At 44.6% G+C, this 20,353-nt stretch overlaps 1 protein-coding gene across 1 annotated transcript in view; it reads left to right on the top strand.

Moving 5' to 3' along the window:
- Positions 1-20,353, top strand: part of AGBL4 (AGBL carboxypeptidase 4) — a 1,406,728-nt gene that overhangs the window by 1,255,008 nt on the left and 131,367 nt on the right. The window contains exon 10 of the mRNA XM_065409275.1: positions 5,641-5,793. Coding sequence (XP_065265347.1) covers positions 5,641-5,793 — 153 coding nt within the window. The remainder of the gene's footprint in view (positions 1-5,640; positions 5,794-20,353) is intronic.

Here is a 20,353-nt window from a genome sequence, read left to right as displayed (position 1 = left end):
GAGAAGTCTCTTTGTTTTCTCTAGCTCTTTAAGCCGAGTCAGCCCTTCTCATAGGTAATTAAAGCTTTACTTTAAAAAAAAAAAAAAAAAAAAAAAAGAGCGAGTGAGAGAAAATCTCTGCCACTTATTGTCAGCACCAAGAAAAGACACTTGAGGGAATTAAATTGCTAGATGATTTTTATAAGGAATCTGAATCATTTTGCATTCTACCTGTAAAGGAGTAAGTGAGGAGTTGAATATCGTTTAGCAGAATGTAACTTGTAACTCTCTCAAATGACAGCTGATGGCAGCCAGAAAAGTTTGGCCGTTCATTATTTTCTACATAGCATTTGAGGCAAATGTAAGGACTTGGGCCGCCACATTTAAATTTTTTCTCCTTCTCCTTCTTCTCCTATTATTATTAAACATTTATATTGGACACAGTCTAAAAACCACAACCAGGTTGGGCCCCATTGAGCCAAGTGTTATACAGATGCCCCACAGATTGTACAATCCATTTTGGATTGGTTTTAATTGCTCACAGGGATCTTTTCTCCAAAAAATAACTTCAAAAGACCAGCGTTCCATTAATCTTTCAGAGGTCCTGACCATTCATGGCCACTAAAGATCTCCTAGCACTCTTGGCAAGATGGTCAGTGCTAGCTCCAGAGTCCTAGCCAATGCCCATTCAAGTAATTACATCTAAATCTCCAAGCAAATTTTAGCTGAAGTTTCAAACTGATTCTGTATTCTTCACCTCCGGTCTTAAAAGTGTATAGTTTTTCTGCCAGCATTACACCTGAGAAGTTGCTATGTGTCAGGAATGGAAGAAACCATTAGAACTGCGCAATAACTGATTTTTCAGCTTGCGATGATTCACCAATTTAAAACAAATTGTTTTAGGGCACCCCAAAATGGAAATTTTTTGGTGAACCGAAATGTTGGGGGCAGGGGAAAAGAGTTTGGGATTGAATTATACATTTTGGTCAGCCTGAAACAAAATGTTTACTTTAGGTCTGGAGTTCTTTTAAAGGTTTTTAAAATAAAATTGAAGCAAATTTCTAAACAGACAGTTGGTTTGAATAAAAAAATCAAAAGGTTTCATTTAGGAAATGTTGAAATGATGTGCTTCACTGTTTTAGGTTTTTTTTATTAATTGAAACAATTTGGCAGAATTGATGTGAATTCACAAAATGTTTCAGTTCACCCGAATCTGCAGTTTTTGGAGGAAAAAAATTTCATCTGAAAAATTCTACCCATCTCTAAACAATTCCTGTATTTAAAGTGCTTTGGGATGTATATATATACACACCTCTACCTCAATATAACACTGTCCTTGGGAGCCAAAATTTTTTACCGCGTTATAGGTAAAACCGCGTTATATCGAACTTTGATCCGCCGGAGTGCGCAGCCCTGCCCCCCCGAAGCACTGCTTTACCGTGTTATATCAGAATTCATGTTATATCGGGTTGCGTTATATCGGGGTAGAGGGGTGTGTGTGTGTGTATATATATATATATATAGAGAGAGAGAGAGAGAGAGAGAGAGATCATTATAGTTAGGGAATACAACTTAATTCAGTTGGAAAACAAAACTCCAAACTGGCCCTCCACAGTTTGGGACATAGCAAATGATTGAGTATAACAGCACAGTAACTATAGAATCATAGGACTGGAAGGGACCTCGAGACATCATCTAGTCCAGTCCCCTGCACTCATGGCAGGACTAAGTATTATCTATTATCTATGCTGCCATTGTCCACTGTAAGTCCAGGCCAGCTCCTTTGTGCCTGTGAACAAAGAGAATCTTTCTACTGGGAACATTTGTATTATATTAACAATGCTGTGAGTGAATCTACTTTGTAATGGAGAATGTGCAAGATGTTTCCCTTTGATAAAATAATAATAAACGTGATTCAGAAGAAAAGAGATGTGAAACACTGAAATATCGTTCTGCTCATGCATCACCATCTGGGAGTAGTTCCTGTAAATGGCAATTATTATAGCAATGTGTAACATGTCACTGAATAGGATGGGCTACTGCAGATTTGGACTGGGATGTGTGGGATGGAGATGGATTTGATATGGATTTGAGGGACAAAGATGAGATATGATCAGAAGAAGAACTAGTTAAATAATATTCGTTAGATAACTTATGATACATTTCAAGATATTGGATTAATATTTTTAAATTATTTGCCCATCAGATAATTTATCTGCTGAATCTCATTATATTTTTCAAAAGCATTATTTGAAAATTTTTAATTAATCACATGACTCTGCTTAGAAGGTGGTGACACGAATGCAGCAGGCTTGATCATTTAAAAAAAAGGAATTTCAGAATCCCAAGAGAATTCTAGTTCCTCAGAAGACTTCTATTTTATCCAGGAGACTGGGAGAAGATAGGAATACCCTTTAATAATACTATGCTAGCGTACTATACTGGATCTCAGGATAGCTGGGATATGTTCTTGGTTCTACCACTGGCCTGCTGTGTAAACTTGGGAAAGTCATTTCAACTCTGTGCCTCAGGGTCCAGTTCTGTAACATGATGATGCTACTTACCACTTTTGTAAAACACATAGACCTACGGATTAAAAGAGCCTTATATTAGTTCGGTATTCTTATTGCGTTGTGTGTGTAAGTCACAAAAACGGAATGCCTTCAACCATCTTATTTAAGGTGCAAGTGATATTAGGCAGTGGTTCAGGCAGGAGCGGCGCCAGGGTTTTTGCCACCCTAGGAGGCAGCGCTCCTCTGAGCATTCGGCGGCGGGGGTCCTTCCACTCTGCGTCTTCAGGGCACTTCGGGCGGCAAAATGCAGCCCCCTAAATCCTGCCACCCTAGGCGACCACCTAGGGTCGCCTAGTGGAAGCGCCGGCCCTGGGTTCAGGATTCATGGGTGCTTAGAGCAGGTTATACTCAGATCAAGGAAAGGTGAGAGGAGAGTACCAACTCCACCGCACCCAGAGACAGAGGCTAAATTCATCTCTAAAAAAAATCCTTTGCTTCCATGGATGTCGGACTTTCAAATACATGTAGATGGGTATCCTATATCCATAGATAAGATCATTATCAGAAGAATCCAAAGGTGACTGAATTTAGATCCAAATATGAGGCATGTTTGAGGGTCTTCCTCCAAGAACTGTGTATGTAAATGACAACACAATCCCATCTCTACAACTAAATCTTACTTTAATGCACACCCATAGGTGGGGAAATGAAGGGAAGTAACACCATTTAGGTTATGGTTTCTTATGTATCTTAAATTTGTATGGCACTTAGATACAAATGTAGAAGAGGCCTTAGAAATACCTTAGATATCTAGATCATAAATCCTCTTAGATGTCAATTCACTCATTACAAATCTACTATTATAATGTGCTACAGTATTTTATTATGAAATGCTGAGAAGTATCCGATTGCATCAGATTTTCTTTCTGATGGGGAAATTATAATATGGAAAGTAATATGCTCCAGTGTTATTAATTTCTTTATGCTTTGAAACTGATTTTTTCTAAAGAGGAAAATTCTGCTTGATATTTCATACAATATATGCTAATCTTTCCTCTCCATAGTATAACTCTGAATTGCTGGTGTCCTTTTATTGTTAAGCTGGTCCTCTACAGCACAGTATAATGTTTTGGCAGTAGCAAACAATTAACTATATTATATTAGAGTCAAATGCAATCAAGTACTCCTTTTTCTATGTAGTATAGTCACCTATTGATATTGCATTAACTAGCATCTTAACACAGGAGAGGCTTAATAAGATGCAATATTACTCTCTTGGCTGTTTAATTAAACTAAACAGTCATTGTGGGTTGTGCATTGGTTTACTGCCAAGGGAAAGTAAATCTGAATCATATTAGTATCACATGCCAAATTATGTTCTTCCCTCATTAGAGAGCATCTAGGAGAGCTGCCACTAGTGTCACGTGAAATGCTTTTGTATTACATTGGACTGTCTTGTAATGCAGTGTCCTCCTAGATACTGCTCGGCAGCAGCATGTATTCTTATCAAGCTTAGCATACGTTATATGCTGCCTAAACTTACTGCATATATTTATGCATTGTACTGTACTGGCTGGTATATTCACATACCACCACCTGGTACTGGATAGTGGCAGGACTACTTAGCTGAGTGTTACAGTTCCTATAGTGCTAACAGAATTTTTTCCCCTTAGCTCCAGTAAGGGGGCCTGCACCCTTGGAGCAGGAAGATCTGAATTTTATCCCTGCTGTCACCATGAAGTTCCTAGTAGCCGCATGTTGTGCAGCACGGTGAAAAGTGTGAAGACCTGGGTGGATTTGTTATAATATTGTTATCAACATATATTCACAGCAATTTTTTTGCCTGCAGTTTACTATTAAGGGTAACCTATGTCTGTAGGGCAACTCCAGTGCTGTGTTGGGATCAGGAATCTACATATATTATAACAGTGTTCTATATGATTGGCTGTTGATATCCCATTTATATCAATGAGAGATGCACTTGAAGAGTAAGGTCATTATTTTGGCCCTAGGTATTGATTGTAACTAAATTACTGGGTATTATAAACATTTTGGTCTTAAATGTGAGACTCTGGCTACTTGTGAGATTTTACTATGGTCCATTTTATAGGCAGGGAGTCTTCTAGTAATGCTCCATGCTTCTCACCACCCAAGTCCCTGTATTGCAGGATCTCTTCCTCTGGCTCAGGAGGGTTGGAGGGCTGTGTATGGAGTTCTATTCTGTTCTAGCTTTTTATGTCACACTTGAGGCCTGGAAATCTGAGCATTTAAGAGTAGAAAAACAAATCAGGATGTGTCACGTGAGAGTGACCCAAAGCAACCCCTCCCTAAGGGGCTGAGCAAGGCACTTCTGAGGGTTCCCAATGGAGCCTGGAGCCTTTGACCTCAAACTAAGGTCCTTGCATGGAAGTGGACTGCATTGTCATTAGATGGTCAGGCTGACACCTGGAACACAGGGGAATCAAGTTGGGTAGGGAGAGTGAAGCTTGCTAGCCATTTAGGGAGTACAATGAAGAAGAGAAGCACAGGGGGCTACAAACAGCAGAGAAAAGAAAGGTCAGAACTGAGGGCACTCTGCCTTTTTCTCTGCATTGGGTCCTCCTTAGTGTTTAGAGAGTTAGTAGACTCGGATATTTCCACCCCAATGGGGATCAGCATATACTGACAATCCCACAAGAGAACATTTGTTTGCAAGATTTCAACCCCAGTTTTGAAGAGCCAAAGAGGCATGGATAGGTTTGTATAAATCAAAGCATTTGATTTAACAGGAAACACTATTTCACTATTTCACTAGGAGGGTGGTGAAGCACTGGAATGCGTTACCTAGGGAGGTGGTGGAGTCTCCTTCCTTGGAGGTTTTTAAGGCCCGGCTTGACAAAGCCCTGGCTGGGATGATTTAGTTGGGAATTGGTCCTGCTTTGAGCAGGGGGTTGGACTAGATGACCTCCTGAGGTCCCTTCCAACCCTGATATTCTATGATTCTATGATTCAATGAAAGCAATATAGCCAGCATATCTCTCTGATTATGCAGATCCTACAACTACTATATGGTTTTAAGGATGGCAGCCTTACTGTTAACACAGGCTTCTCCTTTAAAATGTTTTTGTGGTCTAGCTCATGTTTGCTTGTTTGTCTGTCTCCTCAATAGAAAATTAGCCTGGAGTTCTATATTGACATCCATGCCCACTCCACCATGATGAATGGCTTCATGTATGGGAACATCTTCGAAGAGGAAGAAAGATTTCAGAGACAAGCTATTTTCCCCAAGCTACTCTGTCAGAATGCTGAAGATTTCTCGTTTGTAAGCAACATTTCTCTTATTTTGTTTTTATTTTCCTTTAAAAAAAAAAGATAAATGTGAGGCTTAATGAAAGTCTATGAATTTTGTTTTTAATGTGAAGCATGAAATATTTTCAAATGTTAATGACAATATGTTTGTCACCATTTTTCCGTCAATTACCAGTGGAGATCACAACCCCTTCTCTCCAAGTTGTGTGTTGTGGTTATACATCTTACAGTTGTCCACGTAGAAAATATTATCAGCCTAAGTCATCCTACTTGTAAGGTTGTAAGACGTTAGAGCAGGCTGAAAAACAGAATTTCAGTCCCTCCGGAAATCCAAGATTTCCAAATTTGGACAAAAAGTCAAAATCTTGGAATTATTATTATTCACAAAATGAAATATTCTAAACTATTTTGTTCCAACCTCATTGAAACATTTCATTTGGATAAAGTCTAAATGTTTCATTTTAACTTTGACAAGGTGGGTGAGGTAATATCTTTTACTGGACCAACTTCTCTGGTGGAAGGGAACAAGGTTTTGAGCTTCACAGCTTTCTGAGGTCTGCAGAAAGTAACCAGAGTGTCTGGCTTTATAATTTTGACTTTTATGTTACGTTATAATAAAAAAGTTTCAACCATTATATTATATTCATAAAAGTAAACAATGATAAAGTCAAAATGAAATGCTTTGATAATTTCCTGTTGGAAAGGTTGATCATGTTGATACATTTTCACATACAAAAAAATTGATTTCTTGGCATCAGCTTTTTTCAATGGAAAACCATTTAGTCAGAAATTTTTTGAGCAGCTCTGTAAGATATCAGTCGCATTTTTAGCTAGACTGAGGGAAGGATTCTAGAGGATGGAGGCTTCGGTTCTCAGCAGAAATCTGTTTTAGTTTGTCATATTCTGACTCCTTTCATTGACCACAGTTGTATTTCCTCAATCTCTGTTTTCTCCCTCCCTCACCCCTCCACACATTATGTTTCTAGCTCTGTGGTATGAGCGGGGGTTCCTTGTGAATGACATGACAGCTGGTGTGTGGCACTCGCATCCTCCCTGTCTCCATAATGCCATCTCAATTAACCAAAGTGAGAGATTCGGGGGCAGAAGGGTAGAGGGAAAGGGTAGGAGCTCCCCACCTTTGGCTTCAGGAAAACAACGCATTAACTGCATCAGAGACAAGAGCAGCCAAGTCTGAGGACTGGAAGCGAGGTGATCAGAAACAAGGCCATTTTCCTGATGGCAGTAATGCCAGCCCAAAGTTTTCCCATCAAGGAGCAATGCAGAAATTGTTTCTCGTGGTCTCACGTAATAGAGACTTGTCTGTAATTGCTTTGAAGTACAGAGCTGACAAGAGAGAACTAGAGATGGAGTTGTGCCAAGGTGTATACCAGCAGAAGGACTAGGGAGACAAGCTTGTTAATCCCTCCCAAATTTCGAGGTCCTCTGTTTAAACTAGTGATGCGTGACCCTCGAACTTGGGAGAATCAGCATAGAAATGTTTAGATTCTTAGCTGGCTCTTCTGAGGACCCGGTCTCGGTACATTCTTTCCTACTGCTGCCACCTCCTCCCCTCTCAGGCAGCACTTCTCCTTTTAGGAGGACTCTAAATGGGAATCGGGAAAGCCCTTCCTGGGCTGGCAGGTATTCTCAGAAGGGAATCTCTACAGCCAGCACCGACCTACACGAGAGTGTCTGTGGCCCAGCTGCCTCTCAGGATATATGTCCATCAGGTTTGCTCCACATTGGGGGTGGGACTTCACGATCTTCTCCAGCTCTGCCAGGAGAGAGCTTCAAAAGGGATCCTGCTCTGCCTCAAGAATTTGGGTTCAGTGTGTTTACACTGCTGTCTGACTGGTACAGCTCCTCGCCTCTCCCTCATTAATAGGGAGGGAGCCTCAGGGCCTTATGGCCTTCTTCCCCCCACTTTCCCGTTGATTGCTCTCTAGTGAACAGGCTTCTTCCACGCTCGCTGCAGGTTTATCAGCAGTGGCAGCTGGCCTGGTAGCGCTGTCCAGCTGCCCGTTCCAGGCAGCCTTTAACCATCACCTCTCAGCTGCTTCCCTAGTGTTTTTCTAATATGACACACTCAGGGCATGCTGTAGTTTTGGGCTTTTCTAGGCATGCTGTGCATTCCAGGATGTCCTTGGAGGAGAAGTCCCAGAGCACAGAACAGCAGAGTCCAATGCTAGATAAGAAGGGAAAGGGGCTGAGATTAGGTGCAAGGAATGGCAGAATGTCTTGGCCAGTTCTTCTCTTCCCAAAAGCACTGCCAGGTGTGTGTTGACTACATTTGGTGGGAAGCATGGAGAATGGGGACTGGGCATCAGCACTGTTGGCATCTATTCATGGTGCTGTCAAGGACCCTGTAGAAGTTCTGGGGCAAGTTGCTTCACCTCTGTACCACAGTCCCAGTTTACCCCTTCAAATACATATTAGACTTGAGGGTGCTTAATAAAGTAGGCTGAGATTTTCCAAGGAGGCTAAGGGAGTTAGGCACCCAATTCCTCAAGTTGGGTGCCTAACTCTTGAAGGCTCCTTTGCGAGAGAGGAAGGATGGCTCAGTATTTGGGGGGGGGGAATTAATGGAGATATCCTATCTCCTAGAACTGGAAGGGACCCTGAAATGTCATTGAGTCCAGCCCCCTGCCTTCACTAGCAGGACCAAGTACTGATTTTGCTCCAGATCCCTAAGTGGCCCCCTCAAGGATTGAACTCACAACCCTGGGTTGAGCAGGCCAATGCTCAAACCACTGAGCTATCCCTCCCCCGCCCCCAAAGGGCAATAATATAGGGCTTGGGAGACCTGGGTTGAAGCCCTGATTCTGCCACAGGCTTCCTGTGAGACCTTGGGCAAGTCACTTTGTTTCTTTGTACCTCAGTTTCCCACGTGTACAATGGGGGAATAGCACTGCCCTACCTCGCAGGGAGGTTATGTGGCTAAATGCATTAAAGACTGCAAGGCGCTCAGATGCTACAGTGATGTAACAGTCCCTAAAATGGACAGAAAATTGGAGACTTAACATATGTGTGTGACAGGTTCTTTCTGTTAACAAGGGAAATTAGTCCAAACTCTCCCTTAAAAAGGGATGTAGGAAATAGGTGCCAACAATTAAATAAAAAACGCTGCCTCCCCCTCTGACTCGTAGGTTTGTGTTCGGTGGTAGCTGGAAGCTGAAAGCGCATGTTGGCTCCCAGCCCGCTGCAGTTCATTCTGGTGCTGCTGGCAGGCAATATATTATGAAGTGTCAGCGCCCCCAACCTATGTAGTTGCTGTGTCACTTAATGCAGCGTAGGGTTTGTTTGCAGTGCGAGCCAATGTGTCATACAAGGGAGCACAATGAACCGGTTCAGTGGCAGGTCCCCAAACAATAGCTACGCTGCTGTTCAACTTCAGAGGCGGGCTTTTCAGCCCACTGATCTCCTGTTTCATTTGGAGGATATACCCTGTCCTCAATCCAAAGCATTAATCTCTGCATAGAGCAGAATGTGTATTGATATGCACGTATCTAGATGTGAATGGGAATGCTTGCGGATTTGAAAACACCAAGGGGATGCATTTAAAGGAGCCACCGGAAGTTGCCACTGTTTTCCAAATGAAATAGTCTCCAAGCTGTAGCATTTTCAGCTGCATGTGTAGGAATTGTGCGAACCGTTGGAAATATCATTGACTCCGCTGCTAGGATCGCTGCATAAAAGATATAAAAAGACGCCTCGGTTTGAGAGTTTTGTGTGTTTGAAGGGGCGGGGGGAAAGTGTTGGAGATTAAAAATTGTGTATGTAAATACAGTCCATCGAATGCTCCAAGAGGCGGGGGAAGTGCATCGTTAGTGTTATCAGGCCGATGTTTGAAAGTGTGGGAATAGGCCAGTGTTGTTGCTAATTAATTTTCCAAAGCTTCAGGAGGTCTCATTTTACATTGTATGCCACTGCAGACATTTGTTGGGATTCTAATACTTCAACAGCAGCACTTCACGTGAAAGCAGGCGGCTGCGTGAAGTGTTGTCCATAATTGACTAGCTCCATGTCTTCACGCAGCACAGAGACAATGTTCCATTATGTTATCCATTGACAGGATCATTGCAACGATTACTCTCCTTAAAGCGCCTGTCAACCTTGATTGATTTACCAGGGACAAAGAACTGAAAAGGTTTGAAGTGCGGGTACAATTTTTGCCACCATTTAGCATATATAATGGATCTCCTTTGATGTCAAAAGCTCATATTCTATTAATAATGCAGAGGGCTTTTGAATGCAGGCTACTCATATGGCGTTCCACACTAATAACCTAGTTGCTGTGAAATGGGATTCACTTTGGGAAAGCAGTCATTTGTCTGGGTTTTACGCGTTCAGAATGAATCCCGGTTCAATGGGATTTTTTTCAATGCTCTGCATGATTGCAGCTGAGTCCAGAGTGGGCTACGGAAAGCAAATCTTTCCCTTCCAGCTGGGAATCTGGCAGCAAGCACACAGTGAGATGCAAACAAGCAGAGACAACAAGCCTAAGATGATGCGATCAAAGGCCTTGTTTGGTTTGTCTGGCAATCTCCCATTAATATACTGTAGGGCACATTTCATGCATGGCTGCTTTCTTCACCTTTCCTTGCCAATAGGCCTTTTTATTTAAATGACAGCATATGAAGGAGAGTGGTCTAGAGATTAGAGCAGGGGATGAGAGTGTTGTGTTTGGCTCTGCTACTGACTCACTTGCATGACGTCAGACACGTCCCCTAACTTCTCTCTGCCCTATCTGCTAAGTGGGAGATTAAAAAAAAAAAATGCATGCCTCATTGGAGTTCTGAGGATTAATTAGAACTCAATTAATAAATAATGTGTAAAGTGCTACAAATTCTTTGGAAACTAATGCCGTTTTAAAGGTATCAGTAGGTATTTTAATTCCCAACTATGGCTGTCTTGAAATGTGGGAATATCTTCCATGTTCTTAACAACTTCCAAAAAGAGCCTCCGCCAGGAGAAAATGAAAAGCCAGCAACTGTTTCTGTAGGTCTCACCAAAACCGCACTAGCTTGTGGTTGCAGATCCCACTTCCTGCATCGGCATTCACCTGGATGCTGCTGCATAAATAAGGAAACAGGCAAAGAAAAGCTATGAAGTTTTCCTCTGAGACCAATATGTAAAAGTCAGATTTACTTGGGCTGCGGTAGAGGAAATAAGCTCAGAATTGGTAGGAAAAGCTTTTATATTTTCAAGCATCTAGAAAGATATTTTTAAACAACAGCATAAATATATTATCTTCCAAAGTTATAATAGAAAGAGCTGACAGACTCCTTTGAAACGGCTGACGAATCCGGTTTTATGAGCAGCCGTTGACACCATCTCTGAACGCATTACACATTATCCATAGATAGGAATTGTTGCGCTAGTTGGAGTGGTGTTCTTAGCTGGACATTTCTCATTCTGGAGAGTGGCTTAGTCATAACGGCCCACATACAAGCACTTGAGCATTTCAAGAACATGTTGGCCTTAGGGATGGCTAATTTTGACCTTTGTGACAGTATTAAAGGAGACGATCTGTTGTCTCTGTTTCAGTTAAAAGTAACAACCAGCGCCACTCTATAATGGTTTTATTGTCTCCCATGGATTGCTTTTCTGGCTGTTAAATGAGAAAAAGATTTTGGTCAAAGATCAGTGTTCAGGTAGCAACACCGTGAATAGGTGACACCCCAAATCCTTTCTATTTCTTTGACGTCTCTCCCCTCCTTCGCTCACCTTGTTCCTCAGAGCAGAATGGCTACATTATTACTCCGATTTCTCATTATTTTTTACAGTAGCAACTAGGAGCCCCCTTCTGCCCAGCACCGTACAAATACAGTGACGGACTGGCCCTGCCAAGAAGTCTTTACAATCTAAATAGAAAAGATAGACACAGAGTGGGAAGGGAGACAGCAGTGAAGTGACTTGCTCAGGGTCACACAGCAGATCAGAGGACAGAACCCATCTCTCCTGTGTTCGAGGTCCAGTGCCCGAGCCACTAGACGATACAGTCTTCCCCAGAGGCTGAGCTCTGTGTGGCATTCATATTTAGCACATAAATAAACAATTAAGAATCAGTCCAGCCAGTCTTACAGCTGATCTGCCCGCTCTTTGGGCCTGATTAGCAATACTCTGGACTAATGCAGTGCCTTTTATCTCCATCATACAGGTGAGGCAACTGCGGGACAGAGAGGTTGAGGCCACCATTTTTAAAATTGGATGCCAGAAGTTAGGCAGCTAGGGATGGCAATATACTAGCCGTTCGCTGCCGGAGATCCCACTCCTTTGCTGTGCTCTTCCCCGGGAAGCGGATCTCTGAGAAAAGAAGGGCAGGAGCATGATGTCCTGGGTCTTGAAGCCATGCCTGGGAGTGCCTAGACAGCTGCCACATCCTGGGCTCCACCCAATGACTACTGAAACCAGGTGGGCTGAGAAGCTACTTCGGGCTATAGCTCCAGCCAAGGCACCACCCACAGAAGCTGTGATTGGAGGATCGCTCGGCTCCACCGATTGGTCCAGCTACACTATTTAAGCCTGGAGAAGGAACAGCACATTTGTCTGAGCAGCAGGGTGGTTTCTTGTTGTGACTGCATTGGGCCTTGCTTGTGTCTGCTTCCAACACCCAACCCTGTTCCTGGCTCCTGCTGTGTTCCTGACTCTGGCTTGCCCTCTGGTTCTGGTAACTGCCAGGTGACTTTGGTGCTGACCCTTGGCTTCATTCCCCAACCTGGATGCCTGCTCCACCCACTAAACATGACTCCTGCTCTGACCACTAAGCCAGATCACCTATGTCCTGGTCCATATCAGCAAGTTTTGGAACTTCAGGGTTGCCTAGAAGGGCCTTCCAGGGTCATCTGCAGGTGAAACCAGCAAGACTTGGTCTTCCAGTGGCTAGAAGGGCTGGGAGCAGATGACAACCACTCAGGGCCCAGCAGACCAAATGAAAAGGGCTGGTTGCTTCTGTCAAAGAGCAGTACCTGGGTGAAGCCTGGGGAGGGAAAAAGGGTGTTCCCTCTACCATAACCCAAGAAGGCAGGCCTGGTCAGGGCCTATTGCTGACCACACTTTGTGTTTAGGTCACTGAGAGACTTCTTGATTCACACTGTGGGAATGTAAGGCCCAGGTGGGCCAACCTGAGTTAGACATTGGTGTGTTTATTGAAAACCGGGTGAGCTCACTTCACGAGACACCCCCCTGGGTTAGGCAAACTGGTGACACACTTAAATTAGCGAGCTGAATTTTAGCTCCTGCATTCCTGTTTACTTCACTGCTTCTCGAGTCTTCATTCACCCACTCCATCTGAGCTTCTCGTCCCTCAGCTGCTTCCTGATGTTGATAATAAAACTCTTTTCTTTCTCTCCTCCCCCACATCCATCCCTCTATCCTTCCTTACAGCCTTCCTTGATCTGCACCATTCAACAAGCCTTCTCTCATATGCTAGCGACAGTTACTCCAGTCTGTCAATGCCATCGCATGCTGGACGCCCTGTTCTGTAATCTTGTGATCCACAGCACTCATCTCTGAAATCACTCTGCATTCTGGGGCACCACTGAGGGAAGTGCTGTGGACCAATGCCAGGGCTAATCCCAGGAGACAAGTGGTGGACCAAGCAAAGGATCAGAAGGGTAGTTGGTTTGGAGTTGGTCAGGGGCGGTTGGCACTGCAAATGGGATCGGGGGGTGGGAACAGGTGTGTGTGGTTGTCCAGCGCAGGGATACATCCCTTCTACATATCTTTCGGTCATTTAGACAAAACTCCCTTGTCACTGGAATACCAATGACTGCTGCGTTCAGGAAGGCTTTGACAACATCATGCAAGACAAACAGATCTCCCCAGAAATCTCTCAAAACCAGAACACAATAGAAATGATTCGAATGCTCTGGTTGTTGTCTTATACCAGTAGCATTTCCAGGAAGACAAATATATCCATTATTTATTTGTTTCCCCTTTGGGATACATTTTTGTTCACTGCTCCTTGGACATGCTGCTCTATACTTTGAGGGGGAAGTGGGGATGTGTTTGTGGTGACCCAGGCAACAGTCTGTAAACTGCATGTTTGAGAGTGTATGTCTGAGTCTCCCAAGAATGCTGCCCTCTGGAGATTCTTGGCCAAATGAAACTGATCTGTCACATGATAGTGAATCAGTCCAGCCCCATGTTACCCAGAGGCTTATCTTTGAATTAATCTGTTCCACTAAGAGGAGGGGGGGGGAATAAACACCCACAAGCTATGCAGTTGTTGTTGTTTATTTTTCTTTCTGCTATTTTCTTATCATTTTGCTTGTAAATGCATTATTTTTAAAACCCCAGGGGAAGAAATCCTGTATATTTGAGGGTGAAACAGCTTTCCTGTTACTCTAAAATTGCGAGCACTTAGTCTGGTAAAGTAACAGTTACACAGATCGTCACCATTACTTTAATCAACCATCTGGGGCCGGATTGTGGCCTGGCGAGTGCAGCATCACAGGGCTGTTAGGTGTGGATGGACAGCACCTTGTGCTACCACAGTACATAGACTTAATAAGAAGGAACTGGCTATCTGCAGCCTTGCCCGCACCATGGGAGGGGAAGTAGGCTCCATGGAGCTACTACTTTCCCATGCCTTTCCTGGCACAGAGGGGTGGGAAATGGGTGGAGCTTTGGCTCCCGCACCCCAAACCTGCCGGATACTGCCAGTGCTTTGGGGAGCATATCCTGCATCAGGTTCTGACCCAGCATAGTTTATTCCCTCCCTGGAGCAGGGGGGAACCCAGAAGGATCCTGAGATTCAGAGTCCTAGTCTCCCAGCTTAGCTTTCCAGTGCCCCTGCCTGAGAGCAGCTTGTGATCTCGCCATCCACGCCTTGGAATTAATTGTGGGCTTGCCATTTAATGATGGGTTTATCAGTTTCCCAACAGGTTATTCTATCTAGGTTGCTGCTTCTATGGTAGTTGTGCCTTCTTGTCTGTCTGGCTCTGTGGCGGTGTCCGAAACTTGTGTCATTTGTGTCAGTGCCCCGCCAGGATGCCCTCCCTCCTGCCTCCGATATTCATACCTCTGTTGTAACCTGTAGCACCTCAGGCAATTGCTACAGGATATTCTTGTGCATCTTTTGAGGCAGTGTCTCATTTTTTCATTGACAAGCAGGGGAAGTGAGGGCCCCAGAGCTGCACTATACTAAACAGTATTGATTATCAGCTCAAAAGAATACTACAAAATGCCAACTCTGGCTTCTTCAGCGGCAGGGTGCGTGTTGTGAAGCAGAGGTCGTCTCTACAAAGAGCAGCTAGTCTTTTCCTGATTATGGCTGGGAGGCATTTATAGAACATATGTACGTAACCAGCACCCGTCACAGGATGGGCTCGGCCTTTACGGCAGGCTGGGCTCAACTCCAACTGTGCCGACTTTTCTGCCTGCCCAGTGATGGGTTCGGTGTCAGCCAATGGATGAGTCAGGTGACCAGGCAGCACGTAATGGTAGCCCAGGATGGAAAAGAACCTGCTCAGTTGGAAGAGAGACCGACAGATGAGAGATCTGTAAGGAGGATTCTATAGGACACGCAGAGTCAGACACGACCGGAGAAGGGGCTTCCAACTCCAGTTAGAGGGAGCCCTGGCTGGTGCTACCTGCAGTGAGGGACAGGAATAAAAGAGGGAATTAGGAGGCCCTGAGGAAGGGTTTGATTAGAAGACACGAGTCTGTCACAGATAATGCGAGGGGTGATGAAGGGAATTGACACTTGCATTGGTTTAGGTGGCCAGGCTGGGACTTCCAACAAGTGTGGGAGGGAGTCCCCCTTGTATTGGTCTGCATCAGCAGGCTACAGTGGACTAATAGCCCAGGAGGGATGCTGTGGACTGCTGAGACCCATGAGGCTGCCCTTGATCGAACAAGAAGACCCAGCTTGAGATTGCTGCAGGTCTGTTTTGTTTTGTTGAGCTGCATTGTTTTAATAACTAGATCCCAGAAGGGGTGCATGTTACACTTGCATGGGGGACTGGGACAGTTTTGGAAAACCCCAGGAGTGTGGAAATAGAGGCACTGGCAGAGTCCAGTGGTGGAGGAGGTCAGACCCTGTTACAGCAGCTTACAAAACAGAGACTGTCGCTGATGGAATTCTGGAGGACTGGAAAGAATTAGGAAGAGTGGCTGCCACCCTGCAAACACGTACTACTAGGCTTCGTGCTGCGCCAGGCTCAACCACCAGCTGCCTCCTGCGTTGTGTGCTATGCCCAGTGTGCTTCCAGACTGTGTATTGAATACAACTTACCAAGGGTCATAGTGGAGTCTCCATCGCTTTCAATATTTACATCAAGATTGGGTGATTTTCTAAAAGATCTGCTCCAGGAATTACTTTGGGGGAAGTTCTGTGCCCTGTCCTAGACAGGAAGTCAGGCTAGATGATCATAATGGTCCCTTCTGGCCTTAGAACTGATCAGTCTATGAATCCACCCTCTATTTGCAAATATGCTTTATTTTGGCTTCCAGCTGCATTCACTTCCATGGAGGACAGCATTAGTTCCTTCAGCCACAGAGATTCTGGAGTCAGACTGTAACTTGGCTGTTTGTTGATGATGCATGAGACCGGAGCGCATAACAGCTCCCTCCTTCACAGCTCTGGGCTGCTGACCAGACAAAACAATCTGTTTTTGTCAGCAAACTTAAGCAGGCATGACTCAGAAGGCCCTTAAAAGGGGAAAGGTTCTGATATCCCCTTGATGCATGGGTGTATCTCCCATTAATGCTAATAGGAGTTGTGCTGGCGTAAAAAGGGGATAATGGACCCCCTTAGGGAGAATATCGGTGTGTGCAGTAACAAAGTGCTTTCTTTAACCATCTTTTTTTCTGAGTAGAGTCACACTTTAAATCCTCAGAGAGTGGCTCAGTGTGGGTTGTGTTTATGTCGGTCCTGCAATGTGATTGCGGTGCTGTATTGCGGGGTACTTCATGTTGAATAGTAGGAAGAAAGAAAAATGAGGCATCTCAGTAGAACTTGATAAAGCTTGTTACAGTTTGAGGATCTTTGGTTCTGAGGTTTGGGTTCAGGCCTATGCCAATCTCATTCTTAACAAACGGGTTCAGAGCAAATCAGAACCTTCCCATGAACCCTCTCTGACTGTGAACTGCAAGGCTTGAAATAAGTCAGACAGTTTCTCTCATTCTCTTGTTGCTGCCCACCTTGGCATTTCCTGCTTCCAGATGGGAGCAGAAGTCCCCAAATATTGTGAGACATGCTATCTTCCCAGCCGTGGTCAGGAAGAACCAGAATCTTGTGGGGGAGGGCCCATTCTTATAGGCCAGGGTTGGCCAACCTGATCCTCAGAAGGAGCCAGAATTTACCAATGTACATTGCCAAAGAGCCACAGTAATACATCAGCAGCCCCCCATCAGCTCCCCCACCCCCGCTCCCAGCGCCTCCCGCCCACCAGCAGCCCTGCCGATCAGCGCCTCCCCCTCCCTCCCTGCACCTCCCGATCAGCTGTTTCATGGTGTGCAGGAGGGGGAGGAGCAAGGGCACTGCAGGCTCAGGGGAGGGGGTGGGAAGGGGTGGAGTGGGGGCCAGGCCTGCGGCAGAGCCAGGGGTTGAGCAGTGAGCACACCCCGGCACAGTGGAAAGTTGGCACCTGTAGCTCCAGCCCCGAAGTCGGTGCCTATACAAGGAGCCGCATATTAACTTCTGAAGAGCCGCATGTGGCTCCGGAGCCATAGGTTGGCCACCATTCTAGCCTGGTTCTGCTGACCCAAAGGAGTTTGGAAAAGCTCCAAACTATGGCATGCTTATTCGAATTACGCCTGACCTTTCAAATCTCCTGCACTTCAGCAATAGTTAGTTATTCTAAGAAATTAAATACATCTCCCTCTCTGCATCAGAAACGTCCTGAGACTGTGGGGGTGAGACATGCACATGAGTCTGAGTAATTGGAGTTCTGATCACAGTTTATCACATCTCTACTTCCAGCATCCTTCCCTTTTACTTGCCACCTTCTTCAAATCAGCCTCCCACTTCTGCTGCTATCTCCCTTTGTTTTAAGCAATCTCCTCTGTGTTTCAGAGGCCGGCTACATTTCGCTATAAAAGAAATAAAGCAAAAAGTCTGCCTCCTGGATTCCTTGGTTTCCATATCTCCAGACCTTTTCCGCACGGAGTCGATAGGCTATCATGGGAAACACTAAAACATATGCTTTCCAGTCGATTAAGAGAGTTAATGGAGCTGGCATGAGGAGATAGTTAAGTTGGCTTAGAAGTATGAAGCTTCCTCGTTGCTTTCGGAAAAGTAAGGAGATAACACTTTTGCTGGTAACATAGCTGCTTGATGGGCTACCGACTGCGAGACTGGCAGGGTCAGAGCAGCGGCTGCTGGGCACACCATGGAAGTAATTAGTTCAATCCATAAGGTGAAGAATAGCTGCCAGTTGCCCCCCCCCTCTTAGAATACACTGCTGGGAGGGTAACAAAAGAATAACAATTTGTAATACCACTATTTACAATCGTCCTTGGCAAAGATGTCCAACTTCCCCAGGCTTCGGTAGAAAGATCCAGAGAGGGAGGGAGTTACTGATGATGGTGTAAAACTCTTCACTGAGATGGATTTGGCACACACTGGGGTTCAGTCCATTTCCCAATGGCAGCTCTGTTCTTCCTTTGACAACTGTGTCATTCTTTTTTGTTTTCTTTGTCCTCTAACAACTATCTTCCCCCCCCCCCATGCTAAGCATTCTGGGGCTATGAGCAGCGGGTTCAGAGAGGTGAACCCAGTTTAAGAAATCCGAGTATTCTTTTCACAGAGTTCATTTGTGGACAGCATTAATGGATCACCTCAGAGAGGTTCTAATTGAGTAATGATTACGCTTGACCATTGCTGGTGATCATGTGTAAAGATCACAGGACAATTTGTATGCATAATCCTGGTTTATCCCAGTAGGTAAACTGAGCAAGCAAACTACGAGCATCCTATATAGGGATTATTACCCTACAGGAGACATTGCAAAATATAACTTTCTTTCCAAAAGAAACACAAGATGGGATAAACTGGCATATCTTTGATAATTCCCTGTAATGCCAAAGCATAACAAAGAGCATTAAGGGCAGCAATTTATCTTTAACTCTGAATTCCTCTGTTTTTATGGGTCTCCATCTAATCCATCAAGACAAATGGTCAAAACGGATTCTCTGTGAGGGTGTGTGTGCTGCCAATGTTGCATATGTGATCTGTGCACAAATTCACCTACATGTGCAAATGACAGAATTTACACTCATTAAACTATTTGTGTATTCAAATCAATTTTTTTTATTTGGAAAAGATCTTCTTTGCATGCACAAGTGATAACGTGCAGTATTTGGGTGCGGACATTGCAAACTAGGTCGAAGATAATTTGGAACATGTGGCCGTTCAGGTTACTTTGACAAGAGTTTTTGTGGTGGGTTTGTTATCCTCCATCTAACCCTGTCTATGTGTGCACCCATGCTGTGGAATATTACGCAGTAAGACATGGATTACGGACGTTCTGTATGTCCTATATACCAAAATCTAATTTCAGAAGAAAATGGGAATTATATTTTGACTAGCTCTGCTATATTGAAAGTTGATCTTTCAGGCCCTATCAACATTGCATTCAGGACTGTGCTAGCTGCAACCAGGTTTCAAGTTGGTTGATGACAGCATGGTTTCCTTCTTACTTCATCTGTTTCTTGTCTATATTCAGTGTTCCTTCACTCTCTTTGTGTTGAATTGGCAGCTTGTAGTCCAGCCAGAGTAAGGCGCACTGTGAAACTGCACTGTCTCGGGAGCAGGGCCTCAGAGAGTCACAGTTTGGTCCCCACTGCTCCCTTCATCCGTGGGGGAAGTAAGCTGTGCCAGCCCTTTATTAGTCTAGCTCCCCTTTCACGCTTTTTCAGCTGTTCTGGCCAGTCACTGGGGGAACAGACCCTAGGCTCCATCCACTTCCTGCCCACTGGGATCGAAGCGGGTAGCCCATCCAGGGGGAGTAAATGTGCTCCTTACACTCTTCCCAGTGCAGGCATGCAGCCAGGCTTATTTGAACTGCTGGTACTTCCTTTTCCGTAGTGGAATGCTAGCAGATCCTCATAATCTTAAAACCACTGGCTTGACCCCACTCTTATCCCTGGCCTGCAACGGCCACAGCCTCAAAAACCCTTAAGGATGCAGAGATCCCCTGTGATGCACAGCTTGGAGGCACACAGGAGGTACTGACATCTCCCATAGTAATCCCCGCGGAGCAGGGCCGCACCAGGTCTGGTACAGGCAAACTCAAGAGGGGTGGAATGGGCAAGGTTGACTTTGTGATCATGGCGCTTGCCATTCTGTTTTGCTGTATCCTGGCTTCCCACCTGCTTCGTTATTTTAACGGCCTGGATTCTTGTTTGGCTTCTCCTAGCCCTCTGGATAGACATTAGCTCAAGAAGTTCTTCTATTACATGGACCGTTTGGGAGGCAGGAAACTTAGTTGCTCTGCAAGCTTTAGTATACCTATGTGTGTGTTAATAATGAATTCCTGTTGATTTTATACAAATCTTCCCATTCCAGAACTTCAAAGTCCCTTGTGTTTTTCTTTTTCCTGATTCTGTCCTTTCTTGTTGCTGTT

This window comes from Emys orbicularis, chromosome 8 (genome assembly GCF_028017835.1).
Source record: "Emys orbicularis isolate rEmyOrb1 chromosome 8, rEmyOrb1.hap1, whole genome shotgun sequence".
Taxonomy (NCBI): Eukaryota; Metazoa; Chordata; order Testudines; family Emydidae; genus Emys; species Emys orbicularis.
Note: the sequence above shows the minus strand (reverse complement) of the source record. Positions and strands in the feature narration are given on the sequence as shown.